Source organism: Populus trichocarpa, chromosome 6 (genome assembly GCF_000002775.5).
Source record: "Populus trichocarpa isolate Nisqually-1 chromosome 6, P.trichocarpa_v4.1, whole genome shotgun sequence".
Classification (NCBI taxonomy): Eukaryota; Viridiplantae; Streptophyta; class Magnoliopsida; order Malpighiales; family Salicaceae; genus Populus; species Populus trichocarpa.
Genome location: NC_037290.2, coordinates 4,379,468 through 4,403,036, shown reverse-complemented (window position 1 = coordinate 4,403,036; position 23,569 = coordinate 4,379,468). Strand labels below are relative to the sequence as shown.

Here is a 23,569-nt window from a genome sequence, read left to right as displayed (position 1 = left end):
AGAACATTGCCGTCTATCCCATTATGTTGCTAATAAAATACTCTTTCCTGCACTTAAGCTTCGTATCATTAGCGCACTTTTATGATTAATTATTTCATGGTTATCTCTAATCAATAAATTCTATAAAATACTCCTTCTATCCACAGCATCCTTCCTCTCGTCCTCGTCTCCCGGCCAGCCGGCCCCACAGCTGAGTGTCTCAGGTGGATAACATAAATAAATCTATGGACGAAACAGGGGGCCATGAATGCCCTCTTCGAAAATATCTCGATACATTTATTAGTATTACCGTAGAGATTAATGAAAGTCACTGATTCAAAGATAAGAATAGTCCCTCGATTTTACAATAAATACTAACTCAGTCCATGTTATGATAATACCACCTTTTACCCTATTAATTGCTTACGTTGACTCATTAACTACAGTGATTGGATCTTCAAGATTTTCTAAAGAAATTCACCTTCTGGATATACGAGAATGGAGATTTTTTGACGAGTGGATTCATGGAAAAAATAAATGATACATGGGTTTCCATTCAGTATCGAATTTTTAAAGTAAATTGGAGTGAAATACTTGATTAAATTAAATATGTGGATTGATCTAATGATATAATGATCCATACTCTTTGTGCATGTTTGGAAGCGTAATAAATATTGATTTTTAAAGTATTTTTTTGTTTATAAATACATTAAAATAATATATATTATTATTTTTGACATTAGCATATTAAACTAATAAAAAAATACAAAAAAATTAATATAAAACTAAAAAAATATTTTTTTTTAAAGCATGATTTAACTGCAATACTAAACATCATTTAAAAAAAAGTTTTGCATATAATTTAGTATTAAGTATGCCTGATTATCATTCTTAGAAGCACGAGGAAAAAAAGAAGAAGGTAAATATCAATTTAATATCGAACTTATGTATATATTTTTAATTGAGTCCCAGACATAATAATTTATTAATTAAATATTTAAACGCTTCTTCTGGCATCAATGAAGGGTCTTTTTGTCAATTTTTGCAAGCATTTCTTAAAATATTAACAAAAGAGCCTGATTGAATATTGTCTGAAACGTGGGGGACGAAATTGATAAAATTTAGTTTGGGACTAAATATAGATTAGTATATAGGTCATGGACGAAATTGAGGTTTCCCAAAAAAGTTAAATGTATAGTAGGGCTACGAGCAACGATTTGTGTACGTACAGTGCGGAAAAGAAGAAGGAAAAAATTAATAATTAAAATAATTGCATACCCATTATTTCTCTCCTCCCGCCGGATAAAGCAGAAAGGACGCAAAGTGGGACCCATCAAAACCAAACACTTATCAGTTATCACCTCATCAACCACTCAATTTCCACGTGTCTTTCATCGAACGGTTCCAGCCCCAGTTCCTTCACCGCTCACTCTACTTTTCTCTCCTCCCGACCTTTTTTGCTTTCAGGTTCGGTGCTCTCTCTCTCTCTCTCTCTAAAGTCCTCTCTTTCCCTCTCCAATGCTAGACCCTTTTTAGTTCAGACAAATCGGTTTTGTTATTTGATCACTTTCACTTGATCACATCAAAGTTTGGCTTTTCTAAGGTTGTTTCTTTCTACTAACTTTGATGATGTTTTGTTTCCTGAACTGTAACTTTGATGATCATTAACTGATATTAAAGGGGCACGATCATGTAAAGTTTTGGTTTTTGTTGGTGTAAATCTTGATTTTCTAGCATAAATCTTTGTACTTTTCTTTAGAACTTGATATAGTGAAGCGGGTCATCATTTGATTGTGATTGAAGTTGTGATTTTTTGTTGGAAATGAATATTTACATGTGCCCCCTTTTGTTGTTCTGGGAAGTTGGATTGGTTTGGTTTTTTTGAATTGAGAGATGAGACTTGCTTATTTATAACGGATGATTTCTCTGTCAACTCATTTCAAACTTGCCTGTGGAATAAGAAAAAAAATGAAGAATTTTATCTGTGATCACCCTCTTTGCATTTTAGAAATGGAAGTTGGTCCGTTTTCTTAATTTATCATGTTGTTTTGGCTTACTTTGATTGCAGATGGTTTCTTAAAAGTGCTGATGATTTGTGTTTTGAGGTTCTGAAGTACGCACATGGCACGCCTAACTAGGAAAGCTGAACTTCTGGTGTTCTTAAGTTGATACAAGGAATTTTATCTTTGTTGTTTTTAATCCATAAGGTTTCTTTGTCTCAACTGGGGAATTGTTAATAGTGCATTAGAGTTTGCATTGTAATGTATATGAACTATATGATGGACCAACTTCAGTAGTGTTATCATGTTGTCACCCTAGATTATGGTAGATGGTTAACTTTTATAGCTTTCTTATTTTCCTTACTATATTAGTCAAAGAAATTCTAATGTGATACTTTTTTTTAAGCATACAGGATATATTAGGCTTATTGCCCTATGCTTTGGCTTTGAAATGGGAAACAACACCGATCTTCTGCTTGTTTGATGACATCAATAGATAACCAGCGAGATCACAAGTCAATGGGTGGAATTTGTTCAAGGAAGAGAGACCAGCAGGTTTTAGAGGGTAGAGTACGAAGAGGGGTTTCTGGAAACTATAGTAAAAGTTCAAGTTCAAAATGGCTGGGGACCACATTTGCTCGACCCAATGCTGATCTTCAGCCAGGATGCAGTTTCCCATCTCTCCTGGAATTATGCATCTACAGAATACGCGAGGTTACTTTATTTCTTAGCCTTGTGTTGCCGTAGGATTGTTCTTTTTGACAGTTTGATCAAACTTTTATTCTCGATTGTAACAGGACATCAGCAGATATAAATCATATTCTATGCTGCCAAGGGATTTAAGTCAGCAAATCTTTAATGAATTGGTAATCTCACATAGTCTTACAGCAGCTTCTCTTGAAGCTTTTAGAGACTGTGCTCTTCAGGTAATTTCTCAATGTATTTCAAATAGAAACACTTTTATGTTGTTGAGGATGGGCCAATTTTCAGTTTTTCATGCAGGATGGAACTAATTAGTTTGCCTTTTTTTTGTTAACAGGATGTCCTTTTGGGTGAATATCCTGGAGTTATGGATAGTTGGATGGATGTCATCTCTTCACAAGGTTCATCTTTGCTTTCTGTTGACCTTTCTGATTCTGATGTCACAGATGCTGGGTTGGGTCTCCTCAAGGACTGTTCAAACCTCCAAGCAATTGCTCTAAATTATTGCAACAACATTTCTGACAATGGTCTGAAACACTTAAGTGGTACATCTCAATCGACTCCCTTATTTTGGCTATGTTGGTGCAAAATCTGATTTCATTCTTTATAACTCTTATTGCTATATTAATAATTGTTACATGGGGCATGGTTTGTTGCTAAGTTGATGACTGTTTTTATTTTCTGCCATGTGCTTTATGGAAATAACCTTCGTAATTATACATGCTGCCATAACCCAAGTCTGTGTGTGCAAAATCAATGTGTTGCAGATTCTATATTCTGGGTGGAAATTTAAGCTGCTATGTTATATGAAATATAGTAGTGGGTACATTCAAATATAAAGCTGATTCTTTAGCACAATTGGACCACCAAAGATTAATGGAATGATCTTTTTATGTTTAGGGTTTACATTAACCATATGAAGTTGAAATTTGGAGTTCAAAGGGAGATGCTTATTTTGTTTGGAAAATTTAATAGGTCAAGTCATTTATAATTGTTGTTTTTAATCTGTTTAATTTTGAATAGAGTAATTGACGATCTGCATGCATTCATCCATGGTGAAAACCATGCTGAATGTTATGCGGGTAACAAAATCATGTCTCTGGTAAAAAATGCTGAGCAAGTTATCTTGCAATGCTGCATGTTACTTTGGTTGGTCATGAGTTGACGGTACTTATTTTGCATAGCATTCAATGGAAAAGGTCAACTTCTCAAGAAAGATGTAATATGCACTCGGAAAATGGTTAGATAATGCTAAGAATGCCAACTTGTTGGTCTGTTCCCTGTTTGTTGTTTTAATGGAAAAGGTTCTCTTTTCAAGAAAGATTTAATGCTAGGAAAATGGTTAGATAATGCTAAGAACGACAAGTTGTTGATCTGGTTCCTGTTTGTTGCTTTAAATAAGTACTTTTGAATTGTTTCCTCAAGCATTGTAGCAAATTTTGAAGTATGTCATGCTTGGAGGAATTTTTGGAGCATTTTGAAGAGATCTGTTATTTATTTATTTATTATAGATCTCACAGATTTTATGTTGCCATGTGCCCATTTAGAAAAAAATGGCTTAAATAAGCTCTGAGCTGCAATGGGTATGATCTGAAAAAAAAAATATTTGACTATCTGAATGTTACTCACTTAATGTGCCATTTGTAGCACTTGAACAGATGTTTTCCAGTGAACAGATTTTATGTTGCCATGTGCCCATTTAGAAGAAAAAAAAAATGGTGTAAGTAAGCTCTGAGCTGCAAGGGTATGATCTGAAAGAACAAATTGACTATCCGAATGTTACTTGCCTAATGTGCCATTTGTAGCACGTGAACAGATGTTTTCCAGTTTGATGTCTGAAATTGATGGCTGTTCTCTTTACCATTCACCATATTGTTTAAATTTTTCTCTTGCATGTCCAAGTAATTACCTATTTAATAATCATTCTGACACTCCACTAATAAACACCAATCACTTGCTGGGTATTCTTAAGGTCTTACAAATATTACATCCTTGAGTTTGAAAAAGAGCTGCTCTGTAACTGCTGAAGGAATGCGTGCCTTTTCTACCTTGCTCAACTTGGAAAATTTAGATATGGAGAGGTGTTCTGGGATTCATGGTGGACTAGTTCATCTTAAAGGTTTGTCTTTTTGTTTGATAAATGCATCAGGTTTCTTTGATGTATTCTTCAGAGAACATTGTATTTTTGCTTTAAATTGCATGCTTCCTAGAGGTGTGAACAGAGTAGTTCAGCCTACTTATGACTTCATAGAGTTTCAATGTTAGCCTTTATGCCTAGCACTTCTATATCCTATCACGTGGGATTTGGTTGCTAATCTGCTGATCTGGCTCTCACTCTTCAATGCTGCCTTTTTTCTTTTCTTTTCACAGGATTAAAAAAACTTGAGTCCCTTAATATCAGATGTTGTAAGTGCATCACAGATATGGACATGAAGGCTATATCAGGTACTTGTTTATTTACTTTCTTGTTTAATTTTGTCTGTAGGGGTACCTGTATATGTCTGTTTTTGTGAACATGCTTATCTTTCCCAATACCTGTTTCTTTGATTGTAATTTGAGGGTACTTGAATTGAATGACTCGTGAATGCACTGTTTGCCATCCTTGGCTGGCGGGAATACCAATGGCCCAGGTTCAGTTTTTAGCACTAAAGATGGAATTGTTAAAGAGTATTAAAAAAGTAGGTCCTCATTGACCACATTTAAGATAAAAAAGAAAAGAAAAGAAAAGATGCAGGCTTAAGAATGTTTACTGGATGATGATCAAAATTTGTTGTGATTTCCTTTTCCAGATTTTGGTCGATATCTAAAGTCTCATTTTTCTCATGTTTCTCATGTTTCAGGTCTTACTAACTTGAAGGAGTTACAGATTTCTAATACTAACGTTACTGATGTTGGAGTTTCTTATTTAAGAGGTACTTTGCTTCCTCTCAGTTTTCATCTAATAACATGGCTGCTTAGCTTCTCCTGGTCCATTTGCTTTGTTCAATTGTAAACAATTTTCATTAGAGATATGGTCTGTATAAACTGCAGAAGTGTGTAGCACAAGAAAAAACAGAAAGCCACTAACAAATAGCTGTTTTTAATGGTACATTTCCAGAGTCAGAGAAAATCGCAGAGCCTCTCATTATTTTTGACCTCTTAGTTCATATGCTTTGGAAGAGATTCAAATATATTAATACTTAGACACAATCTTAGACTAGATTGAGCTTGAGATATCACCTTACCAACTTATATTGCAAACTCCATAACCGACTGTAGGAACACCTGTGGTGTGCATGTAAACAATTCCAGATATCAGGTTCCACTGAGTTTCCAATAAAAAAAGAAAGAAAGAGGTTCCACTATGTTTCTTCTCTGTTCTTTTTCATAAGCAAAGATTTACTAATTTTCCCACAGGGATGCAATCCATATATCCCACATGGTGTTGCATAATGCGGAATGATATTTATATGATCTGTGAAATGTGAAAGGGGAATGTGGCTCGACATCTGCTTATACCAGTGAATATTCTCCCATCTTCCCCATCTCACCCCCATGCCCCAAATTTTATGATTATATAGTTGCTTCGCTTTTAAGATTAGATGGCTACTAACAAAGGGTGATCACCTAAAGGCCTTTCCATGTATGAAATTTTATTGTATGGAAATCATTGCTATTTCTTCAAGCTAGTATCTGTTATTACTAAATTAAATTGCTCTGGCTCCCAAATATTTGAAATGGTCTACAATGATCCCACTAATCTGGCAAATGCGTGCCTTTTTAGCTAATGGTCATTGCACACTGTTTCCAATCTTTAGGGTAGACATGTAACAACATTTGTTTGTTATTGGCAGGCTTGCAGAAGCTTATTATGTTGAACTTGGAGGGGTGCAATATTACCACTGCATGTTTAGATTCCATTTCAGGTTTACTCATTGTTTAGTTATTGGGTTTTCAACCAATACTTAATATATTGCTGCTTACTAATGGGAAATCAAGTAGGTGTTTCTCTGAACTTGTCTTTGCAGCTCTTGCAACCCTTGCCTACTTGAATTTAAACAGATGTCATCTACCTGATGATGGATGTGATAAGTTCTCTGGTGAGTGAATTAAGTTTACCTGTGACCTTACTATGTCCTTCATAAGTTTAGTGGAGCATCTTTATTTAATCTTGATTTTACGGCATTAAACATGTACAGGATTGAAAAACTTGAAGGTGTTGAGCTTGGCATTCAACGATGTAACAGATGCATGTTTGGTGCATCTAAAAGGTTTGCAATGCTTCCCTCCCTCCCTCCCTCTCCCCTCACAGAGGATACAGAGAACCTCTATATAGTTGTACATTTCTTTGATGTTGTCTCTAAGATTTATATGATTTCATTTATTCATGGTCCTACAATCGACCAATTATGTTTCAGTCACCTATTTTTTCTTCTTGCTCTTTCTCCAATAAAATGATGGTTCTTGCACTTATCATCTTCTCTGGTTTCACTTCTATCAAGGCTTGAAAAATTTGGAGAGCTTGAACTTGGATTCTTGTAGGATTGGTGATGAAGGCATTGCTAATTTGGCAGGTATGTTCTATCTTGAATATTTTGGCTGCTTAATAATGTCAGTGTGGCGTGCCACCTTTCCACAGTGACTCTTGCTACCCAGGGCAAAAGAAACTCCTGATGAGATAAAAGAGCAACTGTTTTGACCAGCTATCCTGCATTTGGCCTTCACAAGCATTTTCTTATTATGAATCCTCGTTAGATCTCACAGATTTTGAAATCTTTGTATATCTTTTGGTAGTTAGAGAGGAAAAAGAACCCAGGGTTACATAAACCATGTTGTTTTATGTTATTTCAGATAGTCATAGCTTTGTTCTTGGTGTCTAATAGCTGTCAGTGCTGCTTTTCCCATTCAAGAATCTCCATCTGCTCTAAGGGTTTTTATAACCATGCATCTTGATAACTGAGAGCTCGTACTCGTTGTATTTTGGAAAATATAGAATATGCTGGCTACTTTCTAAAGCAATGACTCAGCTTATTGCTGAAGTTCCAAAGGAACCATTCATTGTTCATTGTTGTGTAGCAATGGCAACTACATGCCACTAGTGCTGTGTTTTTATTGGCGCTTTAATTTGTGAGCTAGTTGCATGTTTGGGAAAAAAATATGTCGCGACAATGGTGCTCTAATGATTTTTGATTGAGGGGCAAACAGGTCTATGTTGTACTTGTGTTAAAGCATGCTTTTGATATCTGCTGGGTTTCTCTCTTCAGGCCTTCCACTTAAAAGTTTGGAGTTGTCTGATACTATAGTTGGAAGCAGTGGGCTGCGGCATCTTTCTGGTTAGGATTCTATCCACTTACTATCTAGCATTTGTCTTGTGTGACTCATGATACTTCGTCCTATTCTGGTTTTAGCTGCAGAATATTCTGGAACTTCAATTCCACCTTTTTTCTCTCTCCAGAACCATTTCTTCCTTTTCTTAATTCTCTTTTGGTGCTTGCATCTCACCATGATTAATTCTCCCTTGCATGTTATTTGTTTCTCTAACTTTCAAGAGATTTTATTGACTAGATGATTATGGTTTACAGTGCTTTCAAAGAGAATAGAATCTAGTTTTTGATTAGGTCTTGAATTGAAAATATAGATTAAGTGGGGAGTTGAAAATCATGCTCATGTGTAATGCGAATGCATGTTTATGCTGCTTTATATTTTAGATGTCCACTTAATTGACAAAAAAAACTTAAGCTTACCTTGCTTGAAGATTCTGTGCTTGGAACATATCATACACCATGGCTATATTTGGAAGTGTCATTTATTGGCACGGTTGGTAGTGTATGAAGCTGAGTGCAGGTCCATATTCAAGAGCACTGGAATGTTTCTACAGACTGTCCATGTTTCTCCTTTTTATTCTTTTTTTTTAATCTTTTCTCCTTTCAGTTGGATTCCGAAGATTCACTCACTGGTACTTGTGCTTTGTTAATTGTGTTGAGGCATTGAAAATGGGACCCTAAATTCATTTGATGTATGTTTTTTCACATGAAAATGTTTAGAAAAATGTTGGCTAGCTGAAACACTAGAAAAGCAAATGCACGTTAAGCATACAATTGGCTTGTCTGGTGATCCTCCCTTTAGTAGGCTTAGTTAATTATCCCTTTCTTATGTTAGGATTTGATTTTTGGGATGAAATTGATGGGGGTTTGTTGCATTAACCATTATTTGTGTTCTGTCTGATGTGAAGACAACTTTTTACCCCATGCATCTCTCTGTGTATTTATCAAATGGAAGGGCTTTCTTACAATTTTGTCCCATTGTTTTAGGAATACCTCATCTGGAGAACTTAAATCTATCATTCACCTTAGTAACAGATGGTGGTTTAAGGAAGTTATCTGGACTGACATCTCTTAGATCACTCAACTTGGATGCTCGCCAAATTACAGATGCTGGACTTACAGCTCTTACGAGTAAGCATTAACCCACATCTGATTCACCTATGAATATGAATGCAAGTATTGGGTTATGCAACTATTAGAAACCTTATGGTATTCTTGTGCTGAGTCATGTTTTGTTGAAATAATGTGGCTCCTGTGTGTGTCTTTGAGTTAATGCATTTGTGGATTTCAGCATTTGGTGGAGGTTTATTTTTAATGCTGGGAACCCTCCAAAAAAATGGATAAGCGAACTTAATTACATTTATGAGCTCTTTCCCAGTGTTATTGGGATAAATCTGTTGGAAGCTTAAACTCGGATGAGAAACTAGGAATTCAGAAATGAAGATTTTTTTTTGAGGTTACCTTGGTATTTGAAGCATAAGTTTCTAAATAGTAAACTGATGCAAAATACTTCAGGCAACAAGAAAAAAAACCCTAATCTAGAAACCACAAAAAGAGAGAACTTTGAATAGAAGACGAGTCTTCAAAATCATACAAGGATAATCTTCCTTTTCTCTGTTTAATCATGTTTTGCCCTTGCTAATGCTTTTGTTGATGCAGGTCTTACTGGATTGACACGTCTGGATCTTTTTGGCGCTCGCATTACAGATTCTGGAACAAACTGTTTGAAATGTATGGATATACTTTATCATTGCATAAGTTGTCTCAATCCCAAGTTGCTTCCCTTTGTGCTATTGAAATTTGCAGATATAAGTAATTTGACTCCAGACTGTCCACAATCATTTTTTTGGCATAAAATTCAAACTTTACCAGGAGTATTTTCCTGCTCTGATTCTGCCAAATGTTCTTACTCCTAATATTTTTATGCCAAGCAGACTTCAAAAATCTCAAATCACTTGAAATCTGTGGTGGAGGACTAACTGATGCTGGGGTGAAGAATATCAAAGATCTTGTACACCTGACAGTTCTGAACCTGTCACAGAATACGAATCTGACAGACAAGACCTTGGAGTTGATTTCTGGTATCATTTGCTTTTTGTTGCTCATAAGTTTATTCTTTACTGCATAGCACCTGGCAAATAAAATCATGTCATTATAGATGATGCACAGGGATACGTGTGCTTGTAGAGATTGGTTTTGTCATGTTTCTTTGTTTTGATAGTGTGATGAAATTATTTGAGACTACTAGTGCCATATTTCTTGTTATTTGCACTCAATTGAGAAATTGGATTTGACTAAAATTTCCTTTTCAGCTGACACTTGTTCACTATCTTCCTTGTGACCACAGGGTTGACAGAATTGGTATCATTGAATGTTTCAAATTCTCTCATAACCAACGAAGGATTACGCTATTTGAAGCCTTTGAAGAATTTACGTGCATTAACTTTGGAATCCTGCAAGGTAACTGCATCTGAAATCAAGAAGCTTCAGTCAACTGAACTCCCTAATCTGGCAAGTGTTCGGCCAGAATAGCGAGAGACTGGTTATATAACACCATGTATATAGACTGTTATCAACCTGATAGCATTGTGTACAGTTTAATTGTTGTTTTGTACAGTTTAATTGTTGTGTAAAGTAGGCCGGTAAGAAATAGAAAATTATTGGATTGGCAATGGGCATTGGCGTCGGAACTCGCAATGCATTTGCAGAAAGCTGAAGGTACATGTAAATATTGCTTGCTGGCTGCTACAGAATGAATCTGTATATAAGTTGTCTATGTTGGCTGCGAACAACTACTATCTGCCCTGCTTTGGAAACTCCATTTTGCAGTGTGCAAGTCCCCAGTTAATGGTATTAATTAACCGTGCTGGAAATAATATAATGTCTACTTTTGGAATTATTCTTGCCATTGTTTTTGGTGCCCATCCAACGGCGGTGTGCTTTATATTAGTGTGCTTAACAGTCGAACGATTATTTTTCTTTTCGTGGTTCCAGATATATTTCTGATTTATCATGCAGGAATTTTGGATGTGCTTGCTTTTCTTTCACCGTCCATCCCATTTGGTGGAAGATAGATTCTCAGAATCTTGATTAAGAAAATATGATATCAAGTGCCATACCTTAAGGCTTCTCCAAGTTTGTACTATTAAATGCACCGCGCATGGGGTGGCCTAATTTGTTTTCACATCCAACTCCGTATTGGTTAGATCTTTGGTTGTCTAGTCTATTATCTTTTCCGTATCGTGAGTACTTGGATTTTCACAATCTTGTACCGGTAGTGTTAGTTTCAATCGGGATCGGTTCTCTGGGTATTATGTCGGGGTTTGAGTTGGACATAATTTTGGATGTGGCGGTAGACCTAACTAGTCGGTTCTTAACGAGATGTTATGGAGCAGCTGGTCTTCTTGCCTTGGTTAATACCGTGGTTCATACTGCAACTTACCCCTGTAGAAGTCTCGTCGGAGCAACAGTCTCACCTGACCTTACCACTGGCCATCACCAAAGAGGCCCGCTGAAGGATCTGTAAGATAAGAATTTTGGTGTTGCAATAAGAAATTATTGCACCGAATCTGCCTCAGTATGAGTTACACACCATGAGTGAATCTGTCATCAATTTACAATGGGTTCCGCCTAGTTTACACGAATGGGTGCTTTATGCTAATGTGGGGTTATCTAATATTTCATCTGAACAAGACACCATCTTAGATTCTTCAGATACACTATACCAAGGATTTGTCACCTTTTTGACCTAGTTAATGCTGTCCTGTGGTTTCCACTGGACTGGATTTACTTATGTTTCCAGCCAACAAGTGTTTGGTGTATTAGAATAATATGATCTCCAAGTTTTGCTCACATGTTATAATCTTAGTGAGTTCTGATGGTCTATATAATTATGATCAAGTTAAATCCAACTAGAGATGCCATATTCTACATGATGTAGTCGTGGAATGCTTCAGAATGAATTTGGGCTTTCCAATGCTACGACTTTGGGATGATCCATGACTTTTCTTGCAAAACAACTATCTTACAAATATATGGACACTTCAATGCTCAAACTAGTAAAATATAGGAGGGGAAAAAATAATATATTAAAAAATAAATGAAATTATAAGGAGTGTGTATCTGTATGTTGTGTTTTTATTTTATTGAATGATTTGTAGTTCTAGGAATTGGTGAATGCTTGATGAAAGTTTTAAGCTATGGCTTCCACTCTTATCCTTGTCATGTCTAATTTTGATGAGTCTTTCGTTATCGAATCTAATGCTTCTTATGGTAGTTTTGTCAGCAGATTGTACAAGCTTTGTCTTTCCAATCTACACGAAACTACTTTGATTGGGGTTTAAATGAAGGGATAATGTGTTTAATACGACACTTCCAGTGATAAACTACTGCAGGAAACGCAAGATTTCAGTCTGGTGTTCTTCATATTCGAATAACGAGACTCAAGAGAAACTGCAAGTTGCAACATTAAGCTTCGAGAAATATTCCAAGACCCGAAAACATGAGAGGCCAGGCCGTCGTCTCTGGCTTTGCAAATGATCGATTAATTGAATGGAACAAAGCCTCGTTATGTTAATTAACATAAGCTATGGCCATGGTTCAGCTTGGCAAATGTTCCAAAGGATAAAGAAACAATTTGGGATATAACAAGCAAATATATGGGAATGCAATACAGTGGATTTGTTTGTTGAATTACTTGCTTAAACGTAGATGAGAGAAAAATTTAGTTTCAATGTTGGAAAGCAAGCATGTACACAAAATTTTTATGGTGCTCGGGAGTAGTTAATGGTATTTTATTAATTATTTTATTATTTATTTAAAAAAAATAAATACAAGAGGGAGATAGAAAATTAAATCCATAATCTTCAAAAATGATAAAAATATTTATGTAATTTCTCTCTCGTACTTGTATCTATTTTTTTTTAAATAAACCTTAAAAAGTAACTAACAGGATATCGTTACTCTTTAAGCATAATAAAATCTCTCAGTAATATTTTACTATTAAAAAAAATTAATAAATTAGAGAGTTTAACAAAAATGATAAGTTAGTCCTCATTGTTTTATAAACTATTTATTTGATTTCTATATTCTTAAGTCCATTTATAACCTAACCCGCTGATTAATTTCATGCTTTTATCCAATTTATTATGTTTTTTTAAAAAAAAAATTGAAAAAAAGAGAGAAGGTAAGATGAAAAAACTTGATCAGGAGAGAATTAATTTTGAAACAAAATTTTATTAAATTGAGGATGATAAATTTTAATCAAGATACCACTTGATATTTTTATAATAAAAGGATTAATTAAATAATTTTGATGAAGTATGATAATTATTAAATTATAGTAGTAACTCAGCAAATTATGAAATTATAATATGATTATAACCCAAAATAAACCCATTAGAAAAAAGCCCAGTCATCACGAGCCCACTACAATCATGAGACCACAAGACCGGCAGTATTACACGTCATTATTCTATGACGTGGCAAACTTTCATTGGCCAATCAACGCAACAACAACGCTGCTTCCTCCTCTTCAATTCTCAACACAAAACCCAAAATCTGCATTTTTTTGGAAGTTCTTAGATTATTAGGTATACAAATAAAAGAAAGAAAAATAAACCACTCAAAAGGAGTTTGAAAGATGAGATTTTTATGGTTAACAGTGGTGTTATACACTGTATGCATCCATGTTTTAGCTGATCAGATCTATCCTACTCATGCAGGTAATCAAAGATTTCTGCTTTCATGTAGATTTGTTAGCTTTATCTATATAAGATTAACGGGTCTTTGAGATTTTATTGTTTTTGACATGGGTTTTTCTTGTTTCTATTTGGTTCTCAATTTGAGGGTGAGTTTTTGAAGAACTTGGTTTGTTATGATTAATCAATGGGTAATGAGTTTCGTGAGCTGTTTTATTGTTCATGCAATGTTTTTTATTTAAAGCTTATTATGTTTTTTGTGTTGAAGACGTTGGAGTGTTTTTTTAATGGTTTCTTTTTTTGGGGAGAGAATTCAGAGGGGTTAGTAATAGTTTGAAATATGCTAGGAAGCTGAATTGGCGTGACCTTTTTTATTGTTTAGTTGTTTTAGATCAAAGTATGCGGTGCTTAACTGTGTGTGAGCCTTTGAAAAGAACAAATAGATGAACAACTAAGTGGTGGGCTGTAATGTAACCATTACTGATGTTGGCAGTGATCAATCATTTACAAAGGTGGTTTGTGTTTTACATGTTAAGCAAGTCAGTCAAATCAATGTTATTAAGTTGTATCCTTCTCCTGTTTGTTTTGTTTTGTATTTTGTATGTGCTTTGACTTTCTACTAATTAACAGGTGGTACGTTCAGTCGTAGTTCTCGTGAACCAAAATATCAGATTGAATTTCATTCAGAAGAGTCTCCTTTTCATCCCGTAAGTAAGCTTTGGATTATTGGGATCTATTTACTTCCGGCCTGCATATCTCTTTGTATTATGCTAGTCTGTTCATTGTCATGGTCATCAACAAGCATGCTTGCTATATTTTGAAAATGCCTCCTTAACAGTGCTCTCGCCACATGTTCTTGTACTGCTTAAAATTACAATACGATGGTGGCCTGGGACTTGGGGACGGTGTTGCACTGTACTTTTGGCTTGAAAAAATGAAAATCTATCATTAGCACAAGTCTTGGAAGATGAATGGTTCTCAAAAAGTTTGTATGCAAAGAGAGCTGGTATTATTTGATTGTCAATGAGAGTTTCCTAGTTCATTTTCTGCAACAGATGGGTATTGGGTATTGAGGGATTGAAAAGTGACATGATTGCAAGATGCTTAACTCTGTTGTAATATTAAATAGCTGCAGGTTCTGTCTGTGTGTAATCTATTTTAAGCCAGTTTCTTAATGCTCAGACCAGGACTGATGTATTTACTTTCTTCCTTTTTAGCCTCTCCACATCCCATGAGGCTGTTATTTTTTTTTTTTTGTGAAAAGCATTTCCCTGAAGCAACCTAATGAAAATTTATTGGGTTTCTGATGTGATAGACCATAATTTGTTTCCGTTCTAGTTCCTTCTATGTTGAATATGGTTTCTTTATCTTAATTGCAGAAAAAAAGTGTGTTTTTGTTTTAATCCAACATTCTTGCAGGATGATGACCAGGAGTCAATGGTCATGCCCAACAAAAATGGTGAGAATTACATATGCTTCTTGCCCAAGGTGGTGAAAGCTAAGAGTGAGATGCCACTTACTCAGCTGAATGTAAGCAGCTTGATTGTGGAAACTGAGAAACGGGTTAAATTGAAGACACCTGATGAGCTGCTTGAAGAACTGAAAGACTCATGCCTTGTCAGAGTCAGTATCTATTACCAAAAACCTTCTTGTACATGTTCATGCTAAATAATACTCTTATATTTGTTGATCAAAATTGCTACAGACATCATCTGTAACTACATAATTTGCTGCTAGTTATGCTTTTTTGTTTTCCAATATCAAGATTTTTTGAATAAATTTGTATCAGTCTCAAGTCATTTGTCTTGTACTGTTGTATCTTTAATGCAGCAAGAGGGTTGGTGGTCCTACGAGTTATGCTATCAGAAGAAGTTGAGGCAATTCCATGTGGAGGACGAGAAAGCTAAGGTAGCCACTTGAGCATGTATGAGTTGTTCTCATGTTTGATCTTTCAATTTCTTTTGTTTTGCATTCAGGTTTGATGTTTTCTTGCTTTTATAAGTGGAAGTATGCTATTGAGGGCAAAATTTATTCTTTTTCAATTTTGTGATTTGTTGTGGCTGATGGATTAATAACTTTGAAGTTTAAGTGGATTGGATGTCTTATATAGATATTTCTTTGTGGCTTGTTGTAGTAATAGCAATTGTACCAGCCAGCTGCTTTATCATTATTGTATTGAAAATTTTAGTTTATTTTCCAATTATAGACCAGCAGCATAGCGGCTTCTCTTTGTATATTGCACATCTGCAACATGTATTCTATTACCTTAACGATACATGTATTTCCCATTACAGGTTATCCAAGAATTTATCTTGGGTGTGTATGATGAAGAGGCCACAGCTGCATTCAACCAGAATCTTTCTGACATTTCTACATTGAAAGATCCTCGTTCAAAAGATGCATCTCAAAGGTATGATTGTGAACCCTTGCAACAAGTTTGTGCGAGAGAGAAACTTCAATTGTGGTTAAAGTAAAGCAAGAAAAGGTAGTAATCACCCCATTTCTTTTCTGTTTGTTGTGTTTGAGCAGGTATCATGCTCATCAGTATACAAATGGAACCATATGTGATCTTACAAATGAGCCGCGAGAAACTGAGGTATGGTAAAGGAGTAGCATTTTGGAACCTTTGACTCTCTCTCTCTCTCTCATGTAGTGTCCATGTTTTCCTTGTGTGTAGGTGAGATTCGTTTGCTCAGAGCCCAGAGCTATGATTAGTTCAATCACCGAGCTATCCACTTGCAAGTATGCACTTACAGTACACTCTCCAATGCTTTGCAAGCACCCGTAAGTCTCTCTCTCTCTGAGGTCAAAATCACAGATGCTAAAGATCAGATGTGATAAAATCTTGCAACCTTTAAAATGCTTACAGTTCAAATGCTGTCAAGGAATAAAATATACAATGGCATGTTTCAGCCTTCCTGATCAACCTTTTCTCTAATAAAAGTGTGTTGCTAGTTGTTTAAGTTGTAATTTATAAAAGAAAATTTGTCTCAAGTTTAGACTAAACTTGACGGTCTAGGGCAATGAACTGTCCTGCTCGGGGTACTAAACTTGATGGCCTAGGGCAATGAACTGTCCTGCTCGGGTAGAAAAACAAGCCAATTGTACTGCAATGGCAAAAAATCATCTCTCATCATGTTAATTGTTATCTGAAAAAGGGCCATGTTGCTACTACACAAAATGGGGTATTTATCTATCTTCTGTTCATTGCAAAATGAAGCTCAAAATTTTGATATGAATGACACAGATGGAGAATCTACAGTTTTTAAGTTCCTTGAAAATTCACACCATAAAATGGAAAATACTCTCTGATACAAAGTAATAATATATCTATATTCAATCTGTTTTTACTTGTTTCTTCTGTAAAATGCACTTATTTTATCTGTTGAGCTGATGATTGGACTTGTTTTGAACATGAAGTTCACTTCTATCTGGCTTCAAATGGACCATAAGTTTCCTTAGGAAACATACCATTTTCTCCCACTGAATCTTGTGTGTTTACTTGCATGCACAATGCATTGCATCCACTTTTGACTTTGCAGATTGTTTCAAGAAGAGAGACCAGTGTGGCACACCATTAATTGCAATCTTCTTCCTAAGGATTACAAGGAAGCTAAACCAGATAAAGTCGAAGCCGATGATAAGCAGATCTTTATGGTACCTGACATTGATTCCTCTAATCATGATTCGGATGAATAAGCAACGTATTGCAGAGGGACCTTTGTCAATACAAATCAAATTAAACGAGCTAATGGAGTGTATTCTTCATGTTTTATATGGCTCTTCCCTTGCAAGTACAAAACAGTCAATCAGTCGCTCTCATGCCATCGGCCCAATGAGCGGCCTTTTCTGGACTCAGAAAACATACAGCAAATAGTGCTTGACAGTGTTGTTGTAACTTTGGAAAAATCGAAGTTGCTGAAACTAATGGGAGAATATATGTAAATTCTATGAAAAAAGACATTCCTTGACGGTCTTACCGAAATTTTCTTCCTTTTCTTTCATTGATGGTTAATTTGTTGCTTTCTAATATGTCAAGTTATGCTCTGGGTTTTAATGTCGTTTATGATGTTGGTTCTGAGATAAAAAGTTGGCTTCCTGCAAGAAGGTAAAATAAGATTTCAGGAATTTTATTTGGACCATCCCTCTCTATTTGATTCTTTATTAAGCATTGCGTCCTTTCCATGTCGTGTATTTTCACCACAAAACAATATATTATATCAGTGACAAAAATGACAACTCCACCTCCAAGAATTCTATTAAAATTTGAAGATTTTTGTTCATTGAACGAAAACAATAGATGAACGAAAACAAAAATATACTCGGGAAACAAATAATCAAGTAAAAACAGCTAGTGTTTTTCATTTGGTGTAAATTTCACTTATTAATGATCGTTCGCTCTTCTATAAAAAATAATAATAAAAATTTTGTATGGAAATTTCAAATATTATTGCTCTGTTTCTCGTAATAGCTACATATATAATCTAACAATAACATAAGAAACCTGAGATTAGCCTAAGATTTTATTCGACTCTTTATGCATTCGGCTCAATCATTGACAAGATCGCATTCCTAAGATTACAATAGCCCGGATTTAATTGAATATATTCGGGGAGAAGATGGCATTTCAGAAATAAATAAATTAAAAAAAAAACAGGTGAGTTAATATGAATTTCTTCCCTTTGTCGGGGCAACCTTTCGTCTCAGAGAAATCTATAAAACAAGAAGACTTCTTGTGCCTGTGTGGCATCCATCTCCAAAATGCATTCATTTGAACCACGAGGTAGGATAAAAAAAATTCAAAATGAAAAGGATAGATGCCTGCACCACAACTCTCAAGATGGATGCTGCACAATCTACTGCAATTACGTTTGCTTTCTGTAATGCTGGTCAGTACAACGATGCAACTTATGCTAGTTCAACCCCTAACTCCTAAAGGCTCCCCATCCTATCATTATAATTGCAATTAACATCATTCACATTATATTCACAGATATGCTTCGTGTCATTGTTCCAGTCAGCTTTCCTCTTAGTGGGACAACTGGGAAGACGAAGCTTTTCCATTGCCACCCCCTGAATCCAGCAAAGCGAGGTACTCATTTATGGCATCGCCTTCCTGTGTCACATCAATGTTATAATCTGACAATGCATCGCCTCTTGTGAGTTCATCAGCAATTTCATCCTCCATCTCCAAGTCCCGCTGTTCGGCTGAAGGACCTTCATTACTATTATCAATGCCCAAAGTATCTGGACTAAGATTCTCCACAGCAGGGTTGGTAGGAGTTGAATCAGGAGCACAAGCATTATCGTTAGCATTTAAGTCAGTACTTGCATTATTGTTCCCAGAGGAATCATGAGCATTGGAGCTGTCATCAGCCGCAGCTGTGGTGTCTGCTTGGGGATGTGTGAGTAGTTGATGCATGACTTCCTCTAAAGAGCCACCAGCTTGGACAGCACCAATCACTGCAGAATGCAGGCAAAAAAACTGTCAGTAGCCAGTAAGGTAATCCAAATGCCTAAAATTAGTGGCGCCACAAGGCATAGGTGTGTGTATGAGTACCTCTAGATCTTTCAAAGCCCATGGACACAAGCTGTTCAACTGTGGCATCAGTGGCTCGTTGCTGTCTTTTCCTTTTTCTTGATTCTATAGCACGCTGCAGGTCTATCAAAGTTAGTAATGGTAAAAGTTTAAAACGAAATTCAGACAAAAATATTTGAACTTTCAGGACCTGGAGTTCAGTATTAGCTTCTGGGTTTGTCAAGTCATCCAATGCCTCCTGAGAACCATTCTCATTTTTTCGAAGAGCTTCAGCAGCAAGCTCCTTCTCAAATCTGCCAAGTTGAGGAGCTCTTAGCTTTTATCAGGGATGATAAATGCTAAATGGATGAAATAGGCAACCATGATTGAGCTAGTAAGTGCCAATCTCATATTTACAGAATGTGATTAAAAACATTGAAGAACTGGATAGTCTATATGTCAAAATATTCACGAAGTAAATAGGAATTTCTCATCCAACTGAATATTAAGGTCAGTTACCAAGAATGTGCATTGGAATTTGTAAAACAAATGTTAAAAGAGCACCAAAGGTATAAGCTCAAACATCAGAACTCCTAAAGTAAATCACAAATAAATTTTCCAACATGAAACCACGTTTCCTCAGTCACACCATTAACAAAAGTATTTCAGTGCTTGCTTACCCTATGGAGACCAACTCTGTCAGTTTCTGGAGATCCACAGCTTTCTTTAAGGGTGTAACTCCATACCGTTTCTGCTCCCTGGAAATCAGCAGAGAAATGAAGGTTACAAACAGAGGGCAATTCCATAAAAAAACAGAGATCAATTTTATGATACTTGCTTGATTTCATTTCTTCGACGAATGTCATCTTCCCGTTTCTGTTCTCTCTTTTCCCTTTCCAGTACAAGAAAATTAACGGCACTTTGAACATCCTGATTGCTCATTCTCAATGCTCTTTTTGCATCTTGTTCCCCAAATCCAATGCTCATGACAACTGATAAGGCTTCATCTGGCACTTGTAGCTGGAATCCACAACAGGAGATTGTATTCAGAATGAATACAAATGGAAGGAAGCTATATAACTTTACAGGAAATGAAAGAGTGAGATGAAAAAGAAGATCAAAGACAAAGTAAATGAAGAGTCCAGAATTACTCACTACTGATAATAATTCAGAAGCAGCATAAGCAATATACAAGTGTTCAATTTTGAGATTCATAAATTTGATTGTTAATGTTTAGACAAAAGCAATAGCCAAAGTTCAGGCCACTTCAAGCAAAAAGTCTAAAAATTAGATTTTATTTGCAGACGCATAGGTTTCAATTTTGGTACAAGGTTGCAAACAACATACAACTTTAGCATAGAAAGTGAAAAAATCAGATAACATTCAGTACCATCATCCACTATTCTGGAAAATATCAACCAAGATGAGATAAAGTAGTCAAATTAATATGTTTACCCAAACAATTTCATGTTTATACACACACTCATAGGGAAAAAAACTTGTTTGACCTGGAAGAATTTTGCTTGTGCAGAGGTCAAGAACTTCCTAGACTTGTCAAATTGGCCACTGTGATATGCCACCACTCCTTCCAACAATTCCAATCGCAAATATCTAACAAAGAAGTAACAGAGCGGGATTAGCTTCAAAGTGCCAACCAAGACTTTCTATCCAGCTATCAGTAAACATGCTGAAAGTTTACAATAGATACTCACAATGCGAGCTCTGAAGAACAACCAGCTTGAAGCAGTCTGAATCGGGAGGAGTCCTTTCCGTGAGCACGTTCAAGTCCTTCTCTAGCCTTTTCGAGGCGTAATCCTGCCACTGAGAGCCAGGCAATATCTTGGAGCATGAAGTAACACCACACCATGTCTATTTGCAGTATTGGGATATTGTCGACAAGCTGGAAGCAACACATAGCCAAAAGGAAAAAAGAAAAGGACACGATATTAATCACTTAACCATAAAAGATACGAGAAACGAGATATAGCATTAACGATCTTAGTTAAAGAAAAAGAGTAGCTCACTCACTTCAATAGACTTGGGATTGCATAGAGAGAAAGCCTCCTGCAACATAGAAATCATTTCATATGTATGAGAAAAAGTTTTAAAATGAACTAAGCCATGTAGAAGCAATGCAATGCCAATAGCAATAGACAAGCAGAGGAAATATGGCAAATACAGGGAATTGTGATCAGCTAATTAAAGAAAAACTATAAAAAAGTGTATGATGTCGATCCAAAAGTTATACTGTTGAGGGCGCCCTCAGAAATTGAAATCAAAATATACCTTAACAGAAGCACCACTAACTTCAAAATAATTGATGAGATCATAGAAGCTAAGTATGCAAATCAATTGAAATGAATTAACCATTTAAATAAATGCAAAAACAAACCTCTCCCATAGTAAGAACTTCAAGTGCATCACTAAACATTTGCTTTCTGATAAACCGCTTTCCGCTTGTATGAAGCATCAGACCTGTCATTATTGCCCTGCCAAATAATGGCTCAGATCTCACTTCTTATAAATATGGATGATAGTCCCTTAAACTCCTAAGGGAATTAGTTTGTCAGGTATTAAAACAATCTAGAAAAGTTCAGAATTTACTAAAGGATCTTACTGTCTATCGGTCTCAGAAAAGTGCACTTTCTTCCCACTCTGATCTTCGAGTTCGATATCGAAGTCTTCTATTGGTAATGCACCATCTGCATGTCTCTTGGACAATGCAGTGACTGCTGCCCTGCCAAGTTAAATGAAACCAACAAGTGAAATGCAACAACTAGCGATGATAGTCAAGCAAGCAAATAATAAAGACCCGTAAAATAATACATAAAGAGACCAAATTCCTTACAAACATCGTAAGAAAACACTTAAAATTTATTCGATAAATTCAAATAAGAAAAAACCTATAGAAAACTCACAAACCCATCACCAGCAACAATCCAATTAAATCAATAACAAGTCAATATTACAAACAAATTAAAACACACACACACACAAATATATATATATATATATAATCAAAGATGATAATTGTGAATGAAAGAAACAAGAAAAATAAAACTCACTTGATACGAGCAAGTCTACGGTTTCTTTCATCATCAGCCAACAACTCATTCTTTAAAGTTTTACCCTCTTCCACAGAGACACGACAAGCAAGAATTTTAGAGTTATTTTTAATACCCAATTGAGAAAGACTGTTTTTTTCCTCACTGGTACAGTCTTTCAAGACTTTGCCAGCAAAAATTAGATTGATCGACTCAGTGCCCATGTTTGATCTCTTTGCAATCTCCTCTCTCAACATGAGCACTGTCCAATTCTCTGGTTCTACCTCTAAAACTCCAGCCCATGTTCCTGCTACCTTCAGTTTTGCCATTGAAGGAGAAGACATTGTGTTTTTGTCTTGTGGGCTTTGTGACTGTCTGTGTGAGGAGGGAATAAAAGTTAGTTTCTTTCGGGTTTTTACAAGGTTGAGTGACCATGAAAGTTTTGTTATTTTTTGTTTTTGTTTTGGCTTTTGTGTAATTTCATTCCTTGGATATGACGCGGTTTCGGGTTTTCTGATTGGTCTGGCAATTGTGTTCTGCTTTCTGTGCCGTGCTGGATTGGCATGGTATTAATTCGTTTGGATTCGTGTTAATTGTAATTTTTTAAAATTTATTTTGTATGAAAGTATTTTAAAATAATATTTTTTAAAATAATTTTAATATAAACATATCAAAATAATTCAAAATCATAATAAATTTAATTTTAAATTAAAATTTTAAATTTTATTAACACTCTGATAACGACGTAGCCTCGAACAAGTTTAAAAGCATGTTTAAGAGTATGATAACAGTTATTTTTAAAAAGTTCTTTTCACTTTGAAATTTATTAAAATAATATTTTTTATTTTAAAAATTTATTTTTAATATTAACATATCAAAACAATTAAAAATATAAAAAAATATTAATTTGAAGAAAAAAAATAAATAAAAAATACTTTTTTAAAAAATACTTTTAAAACGAAAAAATAAACAAGATCTAAATTAAGTTAAGAGTGCGACAGGTGGTTAATTTACATTTAAGCTCTTGATCTTTAGTGTATTTAAATATGGTATATGCTTATTTTAGGATAACTTAATTTAGTACGATCCAAGTAAATATAATATTTCAGATTATTAGCACTTTCTTTTATCCATGGGAGGGTAATTTTTGTTATTTGTTTTATACTATGGTGGATGATAGAGTCATATTGAAAGGATAATGATTGATAGGTGCACGTCATGGATGAACGCACTGGTTACGTGTTAGTTTATCACTCATATAATTAACCATTAAATAAAATCTCAAGGCTTCTTTTTTCAGTGAGAATGGGTGTATCTATGAAGT

At 35.3% G+C, this 23,569-nt stretch overlaps 3 protein-coding genes across 4 annotated transcripts; 2 read left to right on the top strand and 1 right to left on the bottom strand.

Moving 5' to 3' along the window:
• Positions 1-1,413: 1,413 nt before the first annotated feature.
• LOC7474690 (uncharacterized) lies at positions 1,414-10,883 on the top strand. Of its 2 annotated transcripts, XM_052453910.1 has the most exons (17): positions 1,444-1,582; positions 2,048-2,304; positions 2,393-2,693; positions 2,777-2,905; positions 3,019-3,226; positions 4,654-4,800; positions 5,052-5,126; positions 5,522-5,593; positions 6,515-6,586; positions 6,689-6,760; positions 6,860-6,931; positions 7,163-7,234; positions 7,925-7,993; positions 8,972-9,115; positions 9,644-9,715; positions 9,919-10,065; positions 10,332-10,883. In XM_052453910.1, exons 3-17 carry the CDS (start codon positions 2,463-2,465, stop codon positions 10,514-10,516), a joined length of 1,767 nt encoding a protein of 588 aa, XP_052309870.1. In that variant the 5' UTR covers positions 1,444-1,582; positions 2,048-2,304; positions 2,393-2,462; the 3' UTR covers positions 10,517-10,883. The 2 variants fall into 2 exon arrangements, with proteins under 2 accessions (XP_002308980.2, XP_052309870.1); XM_002308944.4 differs by lacking the exon at positions 2,048-2,304 and having other exon boundaries at positions 1,414-1,582.
• A 2,611-nt stretch (positions 10,884-13,494) lies between these two features.
• Positions 13,495-17,668, top strand: LOC18099893 (protein OS-9 homolog). Its single transcript, XM_006381015.3, has 8 exons — positions 13,495-13,707; positions 14,314-14,390; positions 15,103-15,306; positions 15,514-15,591; positions 15,978-16,093; positions 16,213-16,279; positions 16,361-16,467; positions 17,226-17,668. Exons 1-8 carry the CDS (start codon positions 13,626-13,628, stop codon positions 17,380-17,382), a joined length of 888 nt encoding a protein of 295 aa, XP_006381077.1. The 5' UTR covers positions 13,495-13,625; the 3' UTR covers positions 17,383-17,668.
• A 731-nt stretch (positions 17,669-18,399) lies between these two features.
• On the bottom strand, positions 18,400-22,770 carry LOC18099892 (uncharacterized). The gene is made up of 11 exons (XM_052453911.1): positions 22,267-22,770; positions 21,819-21,938; positions 21,594-21,690; positions 21,230-21,265; positions 20,914-21,101; positions 20,710-20,812; positions 20,036-20,221; positions 19,882-19,955; positions 19,413-19,515; positions 19,244-19,337; positions 18,400-19,146 (listed from the first exon to the last, which is right to left on the bottom strand). The coding sequence occupies exons 1-11, from the start codon at positions 22,587-22,589 to the stop codon at positions 18,713-18,715; spliced, it is 1,758 nt and encodes a 585-aa protein (XP_052309871.1). The 5' UTR covers positions 22,590-22,770; the 3' UTR covers positions 18,400-18,712.
• Positions 22,771-23,569: the final 799 nt, after the last annotated feature.

What these genes read in the sequence shown, in the direction of transcription:
- LOC7474690 (XM_002308944.4), top strand. Translation starts at nt 2,463, where the DNA reads ATGACATCAATAGATAACCAGCGAGATCACAAGTCAATGGGTGGAATT. An exon ending in ATGTTTAGATTCCATTTCAG is followed by an intron (nt 6,587 to 6,688) that starts GTTTACTCATTG and finishes TTGTCTTTGCAG; the next exon opens with CTCTTGCAACCCTTGCCTAC. An exon ending in TGGATGTGATAAGTTCTCTG is followed by an intron (nt 6,761 to 6,859) that starts GTGAGTGAATTA and finishes AAACATGTACAG; the next exon opens with GATTGAAAAACTTGAAGGTG.
- LOC18099893 (XM_006381015.3), top strand. Translation starts at nt 13,626, where the DNA reads ATGAGATTTTTATGGTTAACAGTGGTGTTATACACTGTATGCATCCAT. An exon ending in GATCTATCCTACTCATGCAG is followed by an intron (nt 13,708 to 14,313) that starts GTAATCAAAGAT and finishes ACTAATTAACAG; the next exon opens with GTGGTACGTTCAGTCGTAGT. An exon ending in ATGAGCCGCGAGAAACTGAG is followed by an intron (nt 16,280 to 16,360) that starts GTATGGTAAAGG and finishes CCTTGTGTGTAG; the next exon opens with GTGAGATTCGTTTGCTCAGA.
- LOC18099892 (XM_052453911.1), bottom strand. Translation starts at nt 22,589, where the DNA reads ATGTCTTCTCCTTCAATGGCAAAACTGAAGGTAGCAGGAACATGGGCT. An exon ending in AAGCTAATACTGAACTCCAG is followed by an intron (nt 19,338 to 19,412) that starts GTCCTGAAAGTT and finishes ATAGACCTGCAG; the next exon opens with CGTGCTATAGAATCAAGAAA. An exon ending in GGGCTTTGAAAGATCTAGAG is followed by an intron (nt 19,147 to 19,243) that starts GTACTCATACAC and finishes TGCATTCTGCAG; the next exon opens with TGATTGGTGCTGTCCAAGCT.